Raw genomic sequence first — 20442 nt, forward strand, 5'->3', positions numbered from 1 at the left:
ACAAAGGAGTCCTTGGCCATACCTAGAACAACAGTCTGTCCTGTCTGGAAGATGGACAAGTTTTATTACATTTCAGAAGTTTTCTGGGTGCAGGGGTACCTGCCGCTTCTCCTGCCATAAACAGAATCCTGGAAGGAATATGTATAAAACTATGTGCAAATTACAGAAACCCTAGGAAGAGGGGGATGTTACTGGATGGAACAAGGTCACCTACACCTTAATCAGCCAGGCAGTCCTGGACAAAAGTACAGAAACCCTAGAATAAATCCATTTGAGTATCAATTTACCTGAACTTTAATTTAATTAACTTAAAAAAACCCTTAAGATGACAGCAGTAGAGCTGTTATTATTTCTAAGTTACAAAAATCCAAGTATCAAATTAAATGGCATCTAATCAACACAACTTTAAGAAAAATAACTAAACCTAAATCTGACAGCAGTAGACAAACAATTTTCAACAATTTTTATTTATTTATATTTTTTAAAAGCACTGTTTTGTTTCATTTTTTTTCTTTTTTTTCATTAATTTTTTGGTACCAGGAGGTAGACTTGGGCACGGCAAAAGATGGTTGAATACTGAAGGGCATGGCACTCCCTTTTTTTGCCCTGGTTGAGGTGACCTCCTGGCCAGCTCTGTTTTCTTCCAGAGATACTCCCATCTCCACCAGGCCATGCAGGAGGGAGGGTTGCACTGGCTTGGGGCGTGCCTCTGGGAGATCTGGTGCGGTTGAGAGCTTGGCCCCAGGGAGAGTGGCACCGAGTAACAGCTGTGTCACATCTTGACGTCTCTCCCTTTGGTGATACCTGAAGCCAGTAAACAGTCATATGTTCAATTGACAATTGCAACCATTTTTTTCAGTTTGTTTCAATATCAATGCAAACCTCACTATTTCTGTATGGTACTCAATGGAATTGTAATAAGAAGTTTTCCTACATACATATTTAACATTTATTTCTAAATTTTTGATGTCATTCCCAAAACCTTTTGATCCAGATAAACAGCACAGCAAAATTATATTTTCTGTATCATCATAACCAATAAAAACAAAATTCATAGGACAGATAGGTATTTTTGCTATAAGTAAAACTTGCAGATATATCTTTTCGTGTGAATGTAGAAAACAAAATAGATCCAATTTATTGAAAAACTACATGATCCAATAAATAGTTTGCACATAGATTCAGTATCATTTTGATCAAGATAATCAGCTCATTTCCTTATATCGTTTCCTTCCATATGACAGCCCTAACAATAAGTACAAATTTAAAGCTTATTACACTTCATGCTTTAGATAAAGTCCACGTCTAAAAGAGACAAAATCAAGTTAAATTGGTAAACCTAACACTCACCAAGAACGTAAGGTGGCATTGTTGATGGGCGGCAGCACTAAATTGGTGCGCTCCATTAGGTGACCATTGCCCAGGACTGCCTGGCTGATTAAGGTGTAGGTGTCTACGACCTTATTCCATCCAGTAACATGCCCTCTCTTCCTAGGTTTTCTAAACTTGGCACATAGTTTTATACAAAGTCCCTCGACAATTCTGTTGATGGCAGGAGAAGCCGCAGGTACCCCTGCACCCAGAAAACTTCTGAAATGTAATAAAACTTGTCCATCACATTTTGAAGATGGCCATGATTATTCTTCATCCAACAGGCTGGAAACATTTTTTTTTTACAATTCTATGAGTTCTATACTAAGACCTTGTTATTGTGGTTGCTATAGATTATTTTCCAAAAAGTTATGAAAGTTTACCTTCTTGTTCTCTCCACATCTGGAGACACAGTGGATTTGGACTTCCCCTTTTTGAATCTTCCAGACAGGGCAGACTGTTGTTCTATGTATGGCCGAGGAGTCCTTTGTTTATCATAATCATCCAGGTCATCATACAACATGATGCACATCATTACATCATCAGGGGTGAGAGACATCTCTGTGAAGTTGAGAAGGTGATTCGTCAGCCTGTCCACCTTGTCCCAACCTGGAATCCCTCTCCAGTCCACACTTGACTTTTATCAAAAGAAAAAATAAATCATTATACATCATCATCAAAAGCGATAAGGAATCATTTTGTTAAGACTGCCTGTTTAGTAACAAGCTAAGGCTAACTCCATAACAAAAGGCAACTTGCATTCATGTATGCCTGTCTAAAAACACTTAGATGTCATCAGTTCAATATGTCAGCTGCTGATGCTTTACCAAAATTTTGTGTGTCATGAAGTGAATTATTATTAAAATATTTCATTTAATTTCATTTGTATAACCTAACAACTGTTTCAAACTGTAGGCAAAGCAAAACAGTTATATTATCTATTCTTACCAAGAGACTAGACCAGCTTTCCTGTTCTTCCTCTGGGAGACTAGACCGGCTTTCCTGTTCTTCCTCCGGGATGGGAAACTGTAGGATTAAAAAAAAACATTTGTGGACCTAAAGCATCTTGATATTATTTCAATAATATTATTTCAATATCTATTTAGTGGAAAACACCATTTTTCAGTGTAGCTTTCATATACCAAGACAGTTTGATAAGATTATTTTCACAAAAACAATTAGTAAGGTAACTGTTAACAAAAGAAGTTGTATTTATCTATTCTTACCAAGAGACTAGACCGGCTTTCCTGTTCTTCCTCCGGGATGGGAAACTGAAGGATTAAAAAAAAACCATTTGTGGACCTAAAGCATCTTGATATTATTTCAATAATATTATTTCAATATCTATTTAGTGGAAAACACCATTTTTCAGTGTAGCTTTCACATACCAAGACAGCTTGATAAGATTATTTTCACAAATACAATTAGTTGGGTAACTGTTAACAAAAGAAGTTGTATTTATCTATTCTTACCAAGAGACTAGACCGGCTTTCCTGTTCTTCCTCCAGGATGGGAAACTGGAGGATTGAAAAAATAAACATCAGGGACCTAAAGCATTTTGATATTATTTCAATAATATTATTTCAATATCTATTTGGTGGAAAACACAATTTTTCTTTAGTGTAGCTTTCATATACCAAGAGACAGTTTGATACGATTATTTTCGCAAATACAATTAGTTGGGTAACTGTTAACAAAAAAAGTTGTATTTATCTATTCTTACCAAGAGACTAGACCACTTTGAGCACACGCCCAAACACTGATGTCAGCTGCCCCTTTACATACTCAATCCTGTCAAGGGCATCATTCCTCAAACAGGTCACTAGCCAGTGGGCATCATGCATCTGAGGGGGTGGTGGAAGAGGACCATAAGCAGCTGGCCTAGCATACTGCAAGATCCCTGTTGTGGCCAAACTAATGTGCTGCTTGCAGTCACTAAGGTACATGATGGCCTTCCTCATCCATTCTTCAGAGTGGAGCTCTTGAAGGGTGTTCTGTAGTTGATTAGAACTGTTTCCCAGAGTCCGTGATCTCAGAAGTTTGACAACCTTTTTGTCAATGGCCAGCTTCTGGGTCAAAATAGCTGGAAAAATCAATCGGTGCCCTTCATCCAACTGGCTCAGGATAACATCTGACCACCCCATGGTGGTCATTTGGGGGATACACTGTACACATTCAAAATACTCAGTCATCAAATAATATTTACAATCCACATCTACCACTTCTCGCAGCCTGTTGTAAATGCCCTTTCTGGTGAGCCTACTGCCGCAGCGGTTGCACTTAAGTGGGATCTGGAACATTCGCCCCAGTGACCAAACAAACATCTTTTGCAAAAAAGTATGAGTCTGGATTAGGTGCACCGTAATTTCGGGGTGACAGAAGAGGAGGCTGTGGTGGGTGCTGCCAACAGTCTAGTTGATCAATTCTGATCACACCCGTGGACGTGTACAACCTGTCAGATATCCACCCCATATCTCTGGCAGCCATAACGTTTTTCCAGTACTTGGGAAGAAAGTGCTCCTTGCTTGTTGTCTGAGCCTGTTGATGTAAAATATCTTCATACATTTTGAGAGAAAGCAAAAGTAATGTGCAGTCTTAAGAAAAAATTAACAAAACTTGGAAAATTGCATTCAGAGTATATTATATTGTATAACCATTGTTACCAAGTTAATTCTTTTAAATTTGATTAATGTTACTTAATAATAAGATGAAAACTCCAGAAAAATACACTACACATGTTTCCTATGGTTAAAAAATGCTTTAACTTTTCTCTTATAGAATAAGTACATACTCTTTCAAGTTCAATTGTGGGTCTTAGGGGAGGTTCTGCTGAAGGGGGGATTTCTCTGGACAGATCCTAAAAAAAAAAAAAAAAGAAAATTAAAAATACAATTTGATTTACAATAAGGCTAGTGCCACATGGGAATGGATGCAAGCTTTTTCACAAGCTAAAATAAAAATTCACTTCGGTGTGATTTTTTAATGCAAAGTTTACAATGTTTACTCCTGTTCTGTAACTCTTAAAACTATGCTGATTTTCAAGAATATTTTCAAAGTAAACTGCTTTGAGCAATGCTAACCTGATATGTCACAATTCTTCAACTACAAAAGCAGGGATGAGGAATGATTCTAAAGAAGACTATGCTATTCAACCTTCAAACCACTTGGCTGATTTTTAACTAGTTATTTCCATTTACCTCAGAAATGCAAGAGCTTCCTGAGCTGACATCTGGGGCATCTCGACCAGATTGAAGGAAAAAACTTATAATCTATAGAAAAAAGAATTTCAAACTAAAATGAAAGAGCAATGCTACAAGAATATATCTTACAACACCTTATCCTAGAAAATCAGGTAAACTCCTATAAAAAATAGCACTGTGCTTCTAAATCATCTTCGTCTTAATTGTTGATAAACTTAGTTAATTTTAATTCAATTTACCTGTGCAACACGAGAGACTCCTGAACTGACACCTGGGACATCTCTAGGCTGTGAGCTGACATGTGGGACGTCTCGACCAGAACTGACACCTGGGACATCTCTGGGCTGTGAGCTGACATGGGGGACATCTCGGCTAGAAGTGACACCTGGGACATCTCTGGGCTGTGAACTGACATGGGGGACATCTCGGCTAGAGGTGACACCTGGGACGTCTCTGGGCTGTGAACTGACATGGGGGACATCTCTGCTAGAAGTGACACCTGGGACATCTCTGGGCTGTGAACTGACATGGGGGACATCTCGGCTAGAAGTGACACCTGGGACATCTCTGGGCTGTGAACTGACATGGGGGACATCTCGGCTAGAAGTGACACCTGGGACATCTCTACCAGACTGAAGTAAAAAACATATTTTATGCTTTAACATTAAACAAAAGAACAGAAGTACGTAGACATCTGACAAGATCATACAATATTTTGTCATAGACAATGATAAATGATTTTCTGTTCTTAATTCCTCTCAGTGTACATGATATTGGTATTTCTTATTAATTATAATATTTAAAATACAAATAATAAATATAGTGTTTAAAGAACATCATATGTATCTGTGATAAGACAGTATCACTTTATAAAGTCATTTTATTTTATCAGTATACCAAAATAATATTTATGGTTCTCATGGTCCATAAAACTGCCATAATTTTTTGAGGCAGAGGGATTATTGCATTAACAGAGATAATAAAACACTTAACAGACACTAAATAGCACAAGTTCTAGAAAGTCAAGCACTCAATTGCATTACCTGTTCCTCTACCACTGTAGGCTGCTCCTGTAATGCTGTTTCTTCTGGAATCTGCAAAAAATAAGTTGACAGTAAAATAGTTGAAAGTTGTTGTTTGCTTTTCAATGTATTAGAAGTTTCTAAAGGAATAATACATGTAGTTACATCTGAAAATCTAATTTATTTAATATGAAGACAGAAACAAGGTTATAAATCAAATATCAAACAAACCATCTATGTAGAAAATAATCGTCATTCATCTTACCTGTAATAATTTTCTTCTTGATGGGATATTCGGTATGGCAGCTCCACTTCTACGTCCACCAAATCTTGGAGATAAAGGTTTCCCATATTTTAGTGCTAACTGTACAGCCTTTCAAACAAAGTAAAGCAAAAAAGCATGATGAGCACCATTCCTCAATCAAATTTTTATTTATTACTTATAATTTTTCAGCTTGCAATTTGTGTGAAAAAAAAAAAAAAACAGCAGAGAACTGATATTTCACTGAAGGGCACACGCAAGGAAACTGCCTATCACATAACAAATATTATTGAAACAGACATACATTATTTTTGATAATGCAAGGTTTAAGTGAAAAATAGCATTTGAAACATATAATGGAAATAAGACACCATCATTCACAAAATTCAGAGGACTTGCAGATTTCCTGTAATGCCATTCCTTTGGACTTTTATTTGTTCAAACATTCTTCCCATGTCTGTAGTAGGTGTAATCATTCTTAAATCATCTACTTAATGTTAACCATATAATTACCTTTAAATAAGAACTCATTTACACTTGAGCCAACTTACTTGTGCAACTGGAGAGCTTCCTGGAGTGACACCTGGGACGTCTCGACCAGACTGAAGAAAAAAAGTATTCAATGCTTTTAACTTAAACTAAAGACCAATGTGACAAGAATATCTTATAAAACACTTTGTACTTTCTCCTCTCCCTATAAGTAGCATGCCTTGTGCATCAAATTATTTTGCCAATAAACAACTCTATTTTACATGAGCAACATAAGACCTTTCTGAACTGACACTCGGGGCATCTATGTGACTTAAACTGAGACCTGGAACATCTCTGCAGCCTGAACTGGAACTTGGAACATCTCTCTGGCCTAAACTGACACTTGGAACATCTCTTCGGCCTAGACTGACACTTGGAACTTCTCTCTGGCCTGAACTGACACTTGGAACATCTCTCTGGCCTGAACTGACACTTGGAACATCTCTCTGGCCTGAACTGACACTTGGATCATCTCTACCAGAGTGAAGGAAAAAACAACATTATTTAATCCTTGGCATATGCAAGAATGCTATCTTTTTTTCTATGAAACTAAAGAATGTAACAAGACCATACTGTCCAATATTTTGGCCTATTAAATGCTATTTTTATATTTTTCAACTTTCTATAAGTAGTACTGAGCAACTAATTTTCATTGTTAATTAACCCACAGTTAATTAAAATTATTTCATTTACCTGAGCAATAGGAGAGACTCCTGAACTTACTCTTGGGACATCTCTTCCAGACTGAAAAATTAATGATTAAATTATATTAAAATGCAATTTTAAAGTAAAATTTCATAGCAGTACTACAAGAACTTATCTCAAATTCCTTATACTAGAATATCAATGATTTATTTGTCGAAGCACCAAAATTCTAATTATTCTGCTAATAAACTAATATTATAAAATATAACTCATTCTATTTTACCTGAGCAGCAGGTGAGCTTACTCTACTGGAACTTGGCACATCTCTTTGGCCTGAACTGGCACTTGGCACATCAGTTTGGGACTAGTTAAGTAAAAAAAAAAAAAAAAAAAAAAAAAAAAAAACTTGTTTCATTAGGTTTTACTGATAGCATGTGAAAAGTGGACATAAAAAGGAAATTTGCACAGTATTCCTATATGTTTATTCTAATTCCTATTTATAATTCATTGTTTTATTCACACAATTGTAAAAAAAATTAATTCTTGATAATTAATATATTTTAGTAAAGCACTGATTGTTTTATAGTACAAGATGTTCCTATCAAACAGCAAATTGTAATTGATTTAAATATTTAATAAAAAAAAATATGTCAATATATCCTCCCAAATTCATTCTGGACCTTATTCTTTAATTTTTTTTACAGAAACAACAAGCACCAAAAGAAAAAAACAATATATATATATATATATATATATATATATATATATATATATATATATATATATATATATATATATATATATTTTTTTTTTTTTTTTTTTTTTTTTTTCTTTTTCTTTTTCTAACCCATGACAGAATCATAGGACAATTAGAAATGTTTATGAGAGGACATGACAGATATTAAAATTCAGCACTTCATACTTGCTGTTATTTATTGAACGAAAGTTCATTTCAATTAAAAAAATTAACTGTTAACCATTTTTTTCAAGATATATGCCCAGATTAACCTTAATATATTTAGAAGTGGGGGTAAATTGAGGGCCAGGTAAATTGAATGCTGTCAGACTCATTTATAGAAAACACAAAGTGACTTAGAGAATTTAAAGATATTTGGTAAACAAGGCAGCAAAGCTGTCAAATGTACAGACAAAAAACAGAAAATAAAGATGCAAAAAAAAAGGTCATTTTGTCAATTTTGATGCAATAATAAATAATGCTTATAATAGCACTGTCAGTCAACACTGAATTTTAATCATGCACAACAGGTAACATGGTCAATAACAGGAGCAGATCCAGAGATATTTTCTGACAGTTTTCCAAAGTATCTATGTTGATCCATCCTCCATTTTGATGGTCTTCCAACAGAAAAAAAATAGATAGCAGTCAATATAAACTTAATAACTTGTCTTCCGGAAGACCCAGAAGATGGTCTCAATCCACCCCTTCAATAAGATTACAGTTTCAGGACCATGAGAGACCAAAGTCACATGATGAAAGTCTCAATATTTGAAAAATAATATTATATAATGTTTAAAGACATAAAAAACAATACAATTGCTTATATGTGGAAATACAGAAAATGTGCAGAGCCTATGATGAGAGATAAAAGTCACAAATGCAAGTGTTTGAGAAAAAATTGTAAAGGAAAACATAACAAAACTAGAAAACCACAGAGAGTGCAGACCTCTGCCAAGGCAGCAATTGTTGATTATTATTGATTATTGATTGATTATTGAGCCAGACCACCACTAAAAACTAATCATTGTCCTCTTTGGCCCAATTCTGACAGTTCCTGAAAATTTCAGCAAAATTGGTCCATAACTTTTTGAGTTATGTTCATGACAGACAAACAGGGGTGAAAATATAACCTCCTTGGCAGAGCCTGAGGTAAATATAATTTCAATGAAGCTGCTATTCAAACTTTTAATCTTTGATTATATATATTATCAATTGATGCAGGTTAATATATATAATAATTATGCAGGTTATATATATATATATACACACACTGGACAAAAGAAGTGTCACCCCCTAACTCAGAGTAATGAAAGTAGGCAGATCTTGGGTACTTATAATGCCTGGTCTACTTATAATGTGACTAATGAGTATAAAACCGCTATACCATGGAATTGTATTGTTGGTCTTGTACATGTACAGCAAATGTTATTCCTGTCTTCCTCCAGTATGGCAAGATACAGGTAATTATATAACGGTTATAGGTGCAAGTTATTAACCTGAAGAGGCGGAATATAAGCAATGTCAGAATATGGATACAATTGAATTGTTCAGTCGGAACCATGCAGAGGGTCTGGTCTCGGTATAGAAACACTGGATCAAGAGACAAATTGCCTCTGATGGGTCGTCCAAGAAAAAATACTGGCCGTGAAGGCCGACGACTGATTTTGATGTCCAGGTTGTCAAAGTTCGACACTGCTTGTCAGTTGACAACACAGTGGAACAATTTCACACATAAGAATATGTCTGTGAAAATTGCTAGGCGTCGGTTACATGCTCAGAGAGTGTACAGCAGGGTAGCAAGACTGAAACCTCTTATATCGTTAAAAAACAGGCAACGTAGAGTAAACTAGGGTCAACAGGATCTGGAACTGGACAGTTCATGACAATTGGTCCTATATATTTTTTCTGATGAGTGTCGCTTTGGTCTGATCTCTGATGACAGACGGGTACTATGCTGGCAAACTGCTGGTAAAGCATTTGAACCACATGCACTGAATTTTCGAACCCAGAGCAGCATATTCATCATGGTGTGGGGCTGCATCAGCATCCATGGCTTGGGCGAATTGATAGTGGTTAATGGAAACATGAATAACTAGAAATATATCGATGTTTTGGAGTCAGGCTTGCTACCATCTATTACTAACATGTTTGGTGAAAGGAATTATCCATCTGTTCACCAGGATGACAATGCTCCTTGTCACAGGCCCAGAGCAGTTGATGATTGGTTTGACCAACAGGACATTCGCAGGGTGATGTGGCCTGCCCAGAGTCCGGATATAAACATAATAGAAAATGTGTGGAATGATATGTCAAAACTTTTTACAAATGCCCGTCTAACCAGCAGAGAAACTCTGTTATATTCAGTGTTTCATGCTTGGGCCAGCATAAGCCCTGAACGCATCAGACAATTAAATGAATCCTTGCTTCGTAGACTGGCACCTATTATTAGGTCACGTGGCTATGCCACTAAGTACTAATTTTGGACTTGAAACTACATATTTTGGTAGAATGTATATTTTGTTCTCATTTTGTGATTTTTTTGTGAAATTTGATGTTAATAAAATGATACCAGGAGCATATCATTCCACAGTCATTTATCTCCCCCATAGTATTGGCTCAGTAGGGGACACTTCTTTTGTCCAGTATGTGTATATATAATAACCTGCATAATTATCACTGCTTCCTTATTATTAATCTAGCAGAGAGCTTAACTTTTGGGAGTTTACAAGGAAATATCAACAAGTGTGCTTTATGTAATCTCCTTTAATGGCCTATCAATTAGGCAAATGGCTTTATAACTCAGAAATTAGCTAAGTGATACCCAAGGGATATTAACAGACTGACCCTCTCAAAGGTCTTTCAGGCCCATAAGTCACATCTTAAGAAAAGCACAAAACAATAATGCACAAAATAGGAGACTACCAATTCTGATGCAATAATACATTACGTTTTACTGCACAGTCAACATCAAATTTTAATTATGCACAACAGGTAACAACGACGGAAGTAAAAGCATAATGCTTCAGGCCCATCAGAGTGCAAGTTTATACTTAAAAAGTGACAGAATGAGAAAAATGAAAATTTCACACAAAATTGCATAAATTCAATAATAAATGATAACCCAATTGACCTGGCTTTCTAATTTGAACTGCATGCCAATCCTAAAATCATACTTGTAAGTTAAAAATAATAATAAGTAACACTAATGTTTGCAGTAGCAATGCAAAAATATTGTTGTCAATTTTGATGTAACATTACATAATAAATTATACAATAATTATCACCAATTTTTGATTTAATATTGACAATAAATAGCATGGACATGTAGAAAATTTGATTACCATTCGGCTTCATGTCCATGGGAGCTCCGAGTCCCACAATGAATATGCCAAAAAGATAATGAATATTTTACTCAAATGTATAACTTCCAGAAAAAGAAACCAATTAGACTGCTTTTCCAACTCATTCTGCATTTTAGTCCTGTGTTTGTTTTTTTAAAGGTTTGACAGTCATAACACAGTTTTCCCATAATGGTCATCATGGCAGCAGCACCAAAAATTGTGTTTTCTTCTATTTTGATGCAACATTACATAATGCTTAACAGCATAATGACCATCAATTTTTAATAATAGAATATAAGTAACATGGACATTCAGAAAACGTGACAAGCAAAGTTCTTCAGGATCATGGAACTTTAAAGTCACACCTTGAAAATGCCAATATGTGAAAAATTAAATTTTCACCAAAAACTGTTTAACTGCCAGAAAAAATTACCAAACAGACTGCATTGCCTTCTGAAGCTGTATTTCAGCCCCATGTTTCTTTCCTGTAAGTTTGAAAACAGTAAGTGACATGGTTTTTCTTAAATGGTCATCATGAGAGCAGTGCCCAAAATAGGTGTTTCTTCAAATTTTGATGCAATATTACATAATGTTTAACAGCATAATGACCATCAATTTTTAATAATAGAATATTAGTAACATGAACATTCAGAAAATGTGACTAGCAAAGGTCTGCAGGCTCATGGAACTTCAAAGTCACACCTTGAAAATGCCAATATGTGAAAAATTAAATTTTCACCAAAAACTGTTTAACTGCCAGAATAAATTACCAAACAGACTGCATTGCCTACTGAAGCTGTATTTCAGCCCTATGTTTCTTTCCTGTAAGTTTGAAAACAGTAAGTGACATGGTTTTTCTTAAATGGTCATCATGGGAGCAGTGTCCAAAATAGGGGTTTCTTCAAATTTTGATGCAATATTACATAATGTTTAACAGCATTATGACCATCAATTTTTAATCATAAAATATTAGTATAATGGATATTCAGAAAATGTGACTAGCAAAGGTCTGCAGGCTCATGGAACTTCAAAGTCACATCTTAAAAATGCCAAAATGTAAACAAGACAGCACTGTTCTGAAATGGGTTTATTTCCATTTTTAACACTTTTTTTAACATAAAACAAAATAAACAGTTTGTTGCCATTTTTATATGACCAACTAAGAAAATTGCTGAGATGGGAAAAATATCAATAGAACAGTGTTAAATGTCCAATTTCCTCCATTCTGAAATTCTGAACATAGTGGATGATTGAATCTGACAAACTGCAATGATATGAGTTTATTTCCATTTTTGACACTTTATTACACAATACACGATAAAAAGTTAACCATCATTTTTACATAATCAATTAACAATGTTGTAAAGATGCAGGAAATATCAAACAAACACTTTTACTTATCTTATTATTTAAATAATGAGACTGTTAACATGCCTAAGAATTGAATCTGAGGAAATGTGAAAAAACAGCATAACTTCTAAAATAAAGGCCCGATTATGCTGATTTTCGAACTCAACCTGCGTTTTAGTTAGTTTGACTACTCCTGTGAGTATAATCACAATTGGCCTATCTGTTTTTCTTATATTGTGTTATCAGTGTTGCATATATGCTGAAAAAAGTGAAAAAAACAGCATAAATTCCCTTAAAATAACCCAAGCATGCTGATTTTCGAACTTCACCTGCATATTATGAATATTCATCAGTTCTGTAAGTTTCAAGCCAAAAAGTAAAATGGTTTTCCACTTATCATGTTATCGGGGTTGCATATATGCTGAAAAAAGTGAAAAAACAGCATAAATTCCCTAAAAATGACCCCATCATGCTGATTTTTGAACTTGACCTGCATATTATGAATATTCATCAGTTCTGTCAGTTTCAATCCAAAAGGTAAAATGGTTTTCCACTTATCGTGTTATCGGTGCTGTATATATGCTGAAAAAAGTGAAAAAACAGCATAAATTCCCTAAAAATGACCCAATCATGCTGATTTTCGAACTTGACCTGCGTATTATGAATATTCTGTAAGTTTCAAGCCAAAAGGTAAAACCATTGTCCACTTATGGTGTTATCGGTAAAAGTGCACGCCAACGGCAACGGCAACAACAGACGCAGGTGACGGCTATATGTACAGACACATCTGTGTCTGTACATAAAAAGATGGAGCTAAAGAGAAGCCTATTTCAAGGAGCAATATGAAAGAGACAGAGAAAAAAAGCCAGCTCAGTTAAGTAGGGCTTATGTTTGCTGACATCATACGACATGAAAATGTTGTCTTGGCTAGTAAGTGAATATCATATCCCATGATACTTAAACGTAACAAAATAATGAATATTTAGTCTCATTTTTTCTCTGTAGGTGTGTCCTTATCATCAATCATGCATGTAGTCTATGAACATGTTTTACAATTAAGTTCCCAATAAAGAATTTATAATCAGTAATTATGAATGACAAGGGTTTTAATTTGGTCATTTCTCATAATTCCCTCTTCAAATGAAGATGGTGTAAAAGCATTTTGTTTAAATGATAAAGATGTTTATAATTAGACAAGACAGATGAATGGGAATGAATACTAACACCCCATTTCCATAGATTAGATTGACCTACTTTAGATCGACCTAACTCCCTGGGGGTTCACGCTAAATAGCTGTCAGCCGGGCGGACACAAAAGTTAATTACCCTCTTACTGCTTGTAGTAGGCGGGACGGACATTTAAGTCGGATTATCTGAAAGTAATCTAGTGAGACTCCCCGCGGGGATAGATCGATCTAAAATCTATGGGAATAGAGCCTAAGACTTCCTTAATAGGTTTCAAAGAGTGGGTTCTAAACTTAAAGCTTTATTGTCTTCTTCTTCACACGTCCAATAATTATAACATCATCTGGACCTCCTAAAACCACACATATTCACTAACTTGTTTTGATGTGTTCACTTTAATTGCAACTACTATTGTTATTGTTACTATTGTGGTGTAACTCTCAATCACTAAGAAGCCAGATGTTTTAAAGTAAACAAACACACCATCCCCTAATTATCGGCATAATCTCTAGCAGTGGCCGAGAACATCCTTCAGATTATCTTGCTGTTTGGCACACACCAACCCACTATTGTCTAACTCCAGTAAGTGTCCAGTAATAATGACTCATTTGGGCATTGTTCACATGGTGTAACTTTAGGTAAACAAACACCCTGACTCTTAACTACCAGTATATCTAGTGATCTCCAGCAGAACATCTTTTAAATAATCTGGCTATTTTGCACACCTCCTTACTAATAACTACTGTAGGAATCCAGTAATTGCAACTCCTATTGTTCATGTGGTGTGTCCATTACAAACTATGTGGCCAAATGTTTTTGAGCTGTGTTTTAAAAAGGCATTTTTATAAAAAACAATAAGTTATAAAGCAGTCTTACTTATTGGAACAAATGTACTGTATGAGGACATCTCTTTGAAGTTAGCTGGTCTAACTGAATGGAATATGCTACTAGATTGAAATCTGCTCAACAGAATTAACTGTAATTGATAATATTAAGAAGGAGTTTAAGTCTTTTAGGGACATATAATGTGAGAATGAAATGTAGTCATTTTTTAAAATTTTTTGGTTGTTTTAAAATTTGAGATTTATGTTTCTAAGTACTTTTCTTTAAAAGGAAAGTTTACTGAACAATTTATAATGGATATTTGAATGAATGTAGTTTTTTTTTAGTAAACTATAAAGTTTTGAACGTCATATTACATACATTTTAATTTTGATTCTTCAGATTATCAACATGGGTTCTATCTTAAGACCTAACTTGAAATACCATAATTAGATTTTACTTTTAAAGGTGATAAAAAGTATGAAGTTGCAGCCTTATATGTGGGGCCCTGTTATTTTTGCACCCCCTCGCCCTAAAACTCCTATTTCTAATGTTGATCAAAATTAATTTATGTGGTGCCAGGGATCAATGTCTCTGCTATTCAAATAAATAAATTCTTTAATTTAGTAATTTTCTAATTGTTTTCGTCCTTTTCATTAATCCTTAAAGCTCTTGTGCAATGAGATTACTGTAACATTTCACCCCATCGTTTACCTCATAAATTATAGATAACACCATGAAACAGAGGACTTTTAAACAAATTTATTATATAAAATAGTTAAATAAGTAACTTAATTGCCAAACTAATTTCTTTGAGTAGCGGAGACATTGATGAACGGGAGGGGGGGGGGGCTTCAGCAAAAGTGCCACGATCTAAAATTTGGTTCAATACCTAAGCAACGAACGTTTTTACCGTCTTCACCGTCTATAATTGCGATTCGTGACATTAACAGTTAAGAAAAAAGTTTTACCTTATGATAGCCGCAACGACAGATCAGCTGTCCACCGAACAAACTCTGACTTCCGCCTGCTTTCTGAAGAGGGCACTCTTCGATCTTCTTTATTTCTCCCGCCCATTTGCTTCCTCTTGGAGGCTTCTGACCCGTCCTGAAGTGGAATCGACCCTGGGCAAACTCCGTCAGCCTTTCCCTCCACTCCCTGTCCGATTTTCCCGTCTTAGGCATGGCCTCCTCTCCTAGAAACGCGTCTACTCGCAGCAACACACTTTTTTTCTCTGACCTCTGACCCGCGTCCTCGCAACGCCCTACTAATGAGAGCGGCGACCCGCCCCCTGGCGGCGGCCGTGAATACCTGCGCGCGACTGCGCATGCTCCCCGGTTCTTGCAATACGCGGTGCTTTCGAGTTACGGGGCCCAGAACAGCAACCCCTCAGACCCCCCCCCCCCCCAAGGATGAAATTCTTCTTTTCATAATACACGAAATATATGTTGCAGGACTAACAAAACATAAATAACAACACAAAAACCCCCAAAATATTTTGACATGTGTCCGCCACAACTATTCATGATGTCCCTGATAAAAAGAAGTTAATCGATAATTGAACGACGCTGCGTCCCGTTTTCACAGAAATGGAAGTCCCGGATTCCCATATGATAATTAGTACACATTAGGGTTAGTTGAAGTATTGGGGTTAGTATATGGGACGAATGTCACCTGTACAAAGAAATGGGGAACGGACTACTGTTCCTAGCACACTACCCATCCTGTACACTGTCATCTTTAAATAGAAATTATTTGGAAACAAGCCACTCGCATATGTTGTGCGTATAATCTTTGTAAAATTTTGTTGTAATTTAGCGACCTCTTGTTGTGTAGATATCTGCCAAAAACTGCTGCACACTCATTTACACCAGTACATGCTGACGTATTAGTTGTAATAGGTATTAAATTGTACATAACAGGTAATCTAACTGCAGAACGCCTGTCTTGATAGTGGCATATTTACAGTGATAGGTCCACCTTTTAATATATCTTAATGGATCACTTATACTCTAATGTTAATATTTAACCAATCATGCAATAAATTTTACAACAGATCATCCCTTTATGAACCAGACTCTCTGCTCTGTTGCCACCATATCCCTGCCGCAGAGACAGCGTCATGGTGTCATATGTGGTCAACCCTAGGGCCTTCTACCCGCGTCCTTGGTCAAACTTACACAATACAATACTCACTGTCACTTGGCAGGGCTAAAAGTAGACCAAGCAATTCAGTTTGGGGTGTTACTAAAAACAACCTTGTCGCGCAAAGCTAATTTAACGAGTTGTTGTTGACTTTAAAACTATAGCCAAATTGGTATGCTGCTTAGAAGTGGGGCCATATAAACAAATTAGGCGTTTACTAACACCACCTGCAGATCTTTCAGCTCTAACACTCATATTAACCAAAAAAAAACATACAAATTAACCAACACTACCCGAGCGGATGAATGTTAGTGCTAGATATCGTTTTGTTGGTGCTAAATAAGTGTGTGGTGTGTTGGTTAATTCGTGGGTTTTGTGGTTAATATGAGCGTTAGTGCTGAAAGATCTGCGGCTATTGTCATTAAACGCCTAATCAGTTTATAAGACCTGGAAGTCCCGAAATCGTTATCTTCCCAAAGCAATTTCGTATTATTTCGTATTATTTGAAAAAAAAAACTCCAAATGTTCTTATTCATCTTGGTCTTCAGATAATATAAGAGCTCAAACATCTATCCAGGTACCCCCCCCCCCCCCCCCCCCGGACAATTCCCCGCTGAAATGAATATAATAATGAGATTGAAAATGTGATAATTATAAATGCCAGCTTTTCATAAAATTCTATCTCCAGGCAGAGGCAGAGGAGGGGAAACAGATAATCTCACTCATTCAGGTATCTCTTTGATGAAATTACTGTAAGTTTTAATTGATTTACCACTGCCCCATGACAGAAATAAACAAGTTTCGAAACTAATCTTTTTTTACCAGTTTCATTATTATTTGCTTAACCTCTTATTCAGAATCCTCCCTAACATCAAACGAAATGCAGATAAAATTATGTTTGTTTGCTTTCAGAAAAAAATAGAGAAATGGTAGTATTAATTTGATTAAAAATGCATGAATAAAAAAATTAAAAAATAAATGAGGAATTGGAAACAAATTAATAAAGACAGCACATTGACGCGGGAAAATAGTGATAATAGTTTAAACAACATTTTACTAATAATTAGCCAAACAAGGTCTTATACATTTAAGTGTGTCCGTAATTCGAAGACTAGAGAAAATGTTCTTCAGATTTGTAAAGTGAATTGAACGAAACTGATCTGGGCACTCAGTCGTATGTATGCAGTCACAGACTACGTATTCCTGCGTTTAAATCACACCGCACGCACAGTCTGTTCTCGCGTGGTGTTCTGACCCACCTGGCCATCAATCAACACTGTACGAAATATAAACATGTCAACCATACACTGTATATATACAAAGTTCGTTATGTTTCCTGTTATAACCTCTCAGCAAAATTGAAGTAAATGTAGCGAAGACCATCCCACCAAGGAAAATTTCAAAGTTAATAAATGATAATAATAAAACCAAGGGGCAAATAGAAGAGATTTCATGTTGAGCGATCTTTCAATATTTCATTTAAGCTTTCAAGTAACACAATATTTTTAATCAGTGATAAAACAAAAAGAAGATATCCTCCAACTGAAGTAAATGTTATTCGTTGCACATAATACAACATTGGTCAAAAAGGTTGTCCCACCTTCAGTATCATGTGCTTTTATTCATAAATGATCACATCATAGGTGAAGATTGTTATAAATAGTGATTTTCATTCCAAATACCATAACTAACATGATTAGTCAGACAGAAAACACAAACTAGCAGTGAAGATATCAATATTTAATACCATTTATTCACATTTATTACATGTACCCCCTCAAATTCGACGTTTCACTGTTATTTTCACAGAGGTAAAGAAATGTCCACTAAATTGAAATGACACCACCAAATGTCACCAAATTTACACACATTTACCATTAGGGTGTGCTCGTTAAAGGCTCATTATTTAATAGCGTTTGTGTTTATCGCGTACTTTAATTACCTCCTGTAGGTGGCGCGGCCTGCCTTCAACAAGGGTAACAATTCTGTTTTATGGGATATTGCCCCATTCTTCCTAAAGAGCTTGGGGGAGTTGGTCCAGATTATTAAGAGGTTGGTTCTCCTTTGCATTGCACACTTCAAGTCATGCCACAGATGTTTAATAAGGGTAATAACAAGGCTCAGAGGTGGTTGTTCTATCCTCTGAACATTGGGTTTCTGCAACAAATCACTCTGCAGACGAGAGTTGTGAGCAAGTGCATTTCTACGATGACGCCTAGCTGCAGTTTCCCTGAAGTCACCTCTTGCAAATGGAGTGAGATATTTGTTGAGAATGTTTCAGTGAATTGCCCCAATAACGTTCTTTTCTGGAAAGAACAATGCACTAAAACCATGGGCTTGGAATTCTGCCAAACGTGGACTGATCTGACACCTCAGTCGATATTATCGTGCTCAAACCTTCCAAAATGCATTCTGCAACATGTCTATGGACCCTAATTTGACCATCGATGGAATACAAGAAATACATTGATTCTTCAGCAAAACCAACTTGTTCCTAGTGATGATTGACCAAGTTCTGGTAGTTCTGGGGTCACTGAACCTACCTTTCTCAACTGATACCTCATTCCATCTGCAAGAGGGTACTTCGGGGGTGATCCAGGCTTCATCATGACAGCACACTTGCACACAGTTCTCATGTGGTGAGTGATCATGATTTGTTGCAGAAACCCAATGTTCTGAGGCTGGAGAAACAATCTTTGAATCATGATAATAAACCTACTGAGCACCCGTGGCATGAATTGAAGTGTGCAATCCAAAGGAGAACCAAATCACAAATAGTCCGGACCAATTCCGCCAAGCTTTTTAGGAAACATGGGGCAATATCCCACAAAACAGAATTGCTGCCCTTGTTGAAGGCAGTGGCGCCGTCTACAGGAGATAATTACACATGTGGCCACACATGCTAATAGACACGTGACCTTTAACGAGCATACCCTAATGCTAAATGTGTGTAAATTTGGTGACTTTCGGTGGTGTCATTTCAATTAAATGGGAATTTCTTTACCTCCTTGGAAATGACACTGGAACTTCGGATTTGAGGGGGTACATGTAATAAATGTGAATAAATGGTATTAAATATGACACGGATATCTTAACTGGTAGTTTGTATTTTCTGTACCAATAATCATGTAACTAATGGTATCTGGAATGAAAATCACTATTCATAGCAATTAACTAATGTGGTATGATCGTTTATTAATAAAAACACATAAAACTGGGGGTGGGACAACCTTTTTGACCAATGTTGTTTAGTACTACGGACTAGGCCCGACTTAAAAAACTTTATTTATCTGGGGCCTACCAAAAGTCGCATATGTGTATATGTATATGTGTATATAAACATCGCCATCGCCTGCGTCCGTCGTCGTCACCGTGCATATTTCACTGTTATGGCACTAAATTGATAACCGTGTTTTTTTTCAATTCTCAAACTTACTGGGTTATATTATGATATATTATGAGTCGCTACGAGAGAAAATAATAAAGCTTGATAAAAGCATTGATCAAATAGACCGATGATCATTAATATAAAGCGTGTTATTATAAATAGGTAAAATTTTACAGATAATTAGCTTTAGTTGTTCGGCTTCTTGATCCTAGACAACGTCTCGACGTGAATTCCCAGAGTAAAAAAATCTATCGCATGCAGGGGCTTCAAGCACAGTTATCACTGTTACATGGTACTCTTTTCTCATATAAATGAAATACAAGAAATTTGGACAGTTTTGAAATAAGTGTAACTATTTAGTACAAAAAGTTTTTAGTATTTTAAAATTTTTCTTACTATACTCCGGAGAAATTATATGAAAATGATCATATCAGCGCCCTC

At 35.9% G+C, this 20442-nt stretch overlaps 2 protein-coding genes across 2 annotated transcripts; both read right to left on the reverse strand.

The window, feature by feature from the left end:
* Window positions 1-1919: 1919 nt before the first annotated feature.
* On the reverse strand, window positions 1920-6841 carry LOC106168074 (uncharacterized). The gene is made up of 12 exons (XM_087005419.1): window positions 6670-6841; window positions 6407-6457; window positions 5859-5966; window positions 5615-5665; window positions 4811-5203; window positions 4569-4640; window positions 4163-4228; window positions 3095-3909; window positions 2844-2888; window positions 2598-2642; window positions 2320-2397; window positions 1920-2008 (listed from the first exon to the last, which is right to left on the reverse strand). Exons 1-8 carry the CDS (start codon window positions 6706-6708, stop codon window positions 3652-3654), a joined length of 1038 nt encoding a protein of 345 aa, XP_086861545.1. The 5' UTR covers window positions 6709-6841; the 3' UTR covers window positions 1920-2008; window positions 2320-2397; window positions 2598-2642; window positions 2844-2888; window positions 3095-3651.
* Window positions 6718-15789, reverse strand: LOC147763582 (uncharacterized). The gene is made up of 4 exons (XM_087005421.1): window positions 15440-15789; window positions 7315-7395; window positions 7080-7130; window positions 6718-6860 (listed from the first exon to the last, which is right to left on the reverse strand). The coding sequence occupies exons 1-4, from the start codon at window positions 15650-15652 to the stop codon at window positions 6855-6857; spliced, it is 351 nt and encodes a 116-aa protein (XP_086861547.1). The 5' UTR covers window positions 15653-15789; the 3' UTR covers window positions 6718-6854.
* Between the last annotated feature and the right edge of the window lie 4653 nt (window positions 15790-20442).

Source organism: Lingula anatina, chromosome 2 (genome assembly GCF_051362555.1).
Source record: "Lingula anatina isolate TDL-2025a chromosome 2, LinAna3.0, whole genome shotgun sequence".
NCBI classification, from domain to species: Eukaryota; Metazoa; Brachiopoda; class Lingulata; order Lingulida; family Lingulidae; genus Lingula; species Lingula anatina.